Source organism: Bidens hawaiensis, unplaced genomic scaffold (assembly GCF_021521415.1).
Source record: "Bidens hawaiensis isolate Kalapana, Puna unplaced genomic scaffold, B.hawaiensis_p1.1 tig00039496_1, whole genome shotgun sequence".
In the NCBI taxonomy this organism is placed as follows: Eukaryota; Viridiplantae; Streptophyta; class Magnoliopsida; order Asterales; family Asteraceae; genus Bidens; species Bidens hawaiensis.
The window spans coordinates 67,448-70,120 of record NW_027496943.1 but is presented as its reverse complement, the minus strand read 5'-3'; the positions used below and the strand labels follow the sequence as shown (position 1 = coordinate 70,120).

Sequence of the window (2,673 nt, the reverse complement as noted above, 5' to 3'; positions counted from 1 at the left end):
AAGACGCGGTGGGTATTTGTACACTAGTGCTATGAAAATCCGTGAAGGGAGAGAGAGAGAGAGAGAGAGTTTAATCAGCGGTCCATTCGGGAAGTCACGCTATGATCGAAAATTGCTTTTTTTTAACCGGGCTATTCTTTTTTTTCGTTTTGAACGGCTAATTTTTTGCATTCTATAACCAAGATCGCCTATTTCATACCTTAATCCCCTTACCTCCTAACCAAAACAACATTAATAGCCATATTCTAATTAATCTACTTTACACCATCCTAAATGAGCTCATAGTCATAGACTTATAAATACCTCACTACTAACAAGATATTCATAAGTTTTACATAATTAATTACCAAAATCAAAATGTCATCATCTTCAAATCAAGATCCATAAGTTTTTTACACAACAAATTACACATGATCACATCCATACACACAAAACCAAAACAAACAAAAACATACACTCACCCACGTTTAACAGGATCAAAATTAGACACACCAATGATAGCTCCCAAAATCCCTCCAAGCACAATACCACCGGCTCCAATGCTCAACAAGAAGTTATTCAACGATGGAGTCACACCAGACGCCGCCTGTGCCACCTCAGGAACCACCATAGATGCCGTAAGAACAGCCGCTGTCAACGCGGTGACAGCGTTGTCTTTCAAAGAACTCTTAACAACCAACCGTTTCGGTTGTGCAGCCAAAGTCTTTGGAGATGAAACCTCAAGTGACAATGGGTTGAAAAAAGAGTTTGTGGTCTTTTGGGTCAATGGCATAGTTGTCATGCAAACTGCCGCCGTTGATGAATGATTATTGAGCTTATTATTACAAAGTGTAATTGTTTAGAAAACAAGAAGTGGTTTGTTAAGAGGTATGTGTTATATGAAACCTTATGTGGTTTGCAAATCTGTGAATCTGACGTGGCAGGTTCTACACTTGGTAGCGGTAGATAACCTTATCCATATATCTATGATCTATCTCTCATTTCATGTTCATATCATATAATTTTATGTGGAGAATGGTTTCTGGCCAAGTATTATTTTCTATACGGAAAGTTTTTTACATTTTTTTCAAACGATTAACTTTATAAACACAAACAAAGAGAAACCACCCGCGGCCGCCTCCACAAGCTGAAAGCAGCCACAACCAACAAAATTACATTAAATAAAATTTGCACTAATTCAATCAAGCTAGAGATCTAAACTTAGACCTATATTTGTAAAAAAACCACTAGCATTTATATCTTCTATAAAGGCTATCAATAAAAAAATATTTATAAAAAATAATTTTCTTTATCAATAAAAAATATTGATAAAGTTCTATGTTTTATTAAGAGCCTTTTCTAAATCATAAATATAATTTTCTTTATCAACAAAAATATTGAGAAAGTTGTTTACATGACTTTTTATATTTGAAGTATTTAATTTTCTTTATCAATAAGAAATATTAAAGTTTTATGTTTTATTCATACCCTTTTCTAAATCATAAAGTATTGTGAACCGCTCATATGGTTGACTTGCCATGTATACAACCGCACATAAAATTTCCAAATTAACATTGTGTGGCACCTACATAATCAAAACTAAAATGAAATTTAAAACAAGTTGTTTCATTAAAATATGTGTATAAATAATTGCTTTCATTGCTTTACTTGTATACATAACTACATAAGTGCAACAATTTCCATATCACCAGAAATAATTTCATAAGGTCACCATTCATTGATTTTGTATACTTCTGTTTAGGGATGAGATTGGGACCGTACCGGTACCGACTGGTCCCGGTCCCGAAAATCTTGAATTCTTGGCACCGGTATCGAAATATTCGGTACTGTACCGGGATTGAAGGTAAAATTTTGGGAAATACCGGTCCCATACCGTACCGGTACCGGTCCCGGTCCAGTACCGAAACTCAAAACGTTGGCACCGATTTGGTACCGACGGTACCAAGTCGGTACCGATTTCGGTATCGGTACCGGTACCAGTACCGATTTTGCTCATATCTACTTCTTGTATAAGGAAAGATTGTAGTAAAAAAGGTGAGGGAATTAACAAAGTGATTCACGATTTGGTTATACCTGAATTATGTAAATAATTGAAAACCCTAGAGCCTCTAAAATAGAAAACGATAAGCAAAGAACAACGACTATACCATGAGATTTCGTAAGCTCAGGGGAAGATCAGCATCTTTCAAAGCAACGTCTTAGGCCAAACAACTAAGCCACAAACGACCACCTGTTTAAAACATTAATTCAAATACTATTTGAACTTACGTATTCCTTATCACTCCTTGAATACACTAGTGGCAAAGATCAATAATTTCTTAAACCACTTTATTTTTTGATGTAAGTATTGCTCTTTCTTGAAAAAAAAACCTGAACTTTTAAAACTTTCAAATAATGAAAGATACACAAATTAAATTAAGTCAGAAATATAATCACATGAATAAGTAATGGGAATATCAGCATCTATATCAATTATTTTATCACCCTCATGCAAATATATACATAAGCCATTTTGCAAATACCTTTGGCACTTCACTTCCTAGAGTTTACCGCATGTTTTTTAATCTATGGACATTGCATTTGTCCAAATATAGGATGAACTTATCGTTATAGGTGGAAGGAGAAACTCGCTATTGTAGATTATCGTTTATGTTTTGTAAAAGATTCTAGACT

The 2,673-nt window shown here is 34.4% G+C and overlaps 1 protein-coding gene across 1 annotated transcript; it reads right to left on the bottom strand.

The window, feature by feature from the left end:
* Positions 1-457: 457 nt before the first annotated feature.
* LOC143591245 (uncharacterized) lies at positions 458-772 on the bottom strand. The gene has a single exon (XM_077071505.1). It carries the CDS (start codon positions 770-772, stop codon positions 458-460), a length of 315 nt encoding a protein of 104 aa, XP_076927620.1.
* Positions 773-2,673: the final 1,901 nt, after the last annotated feature.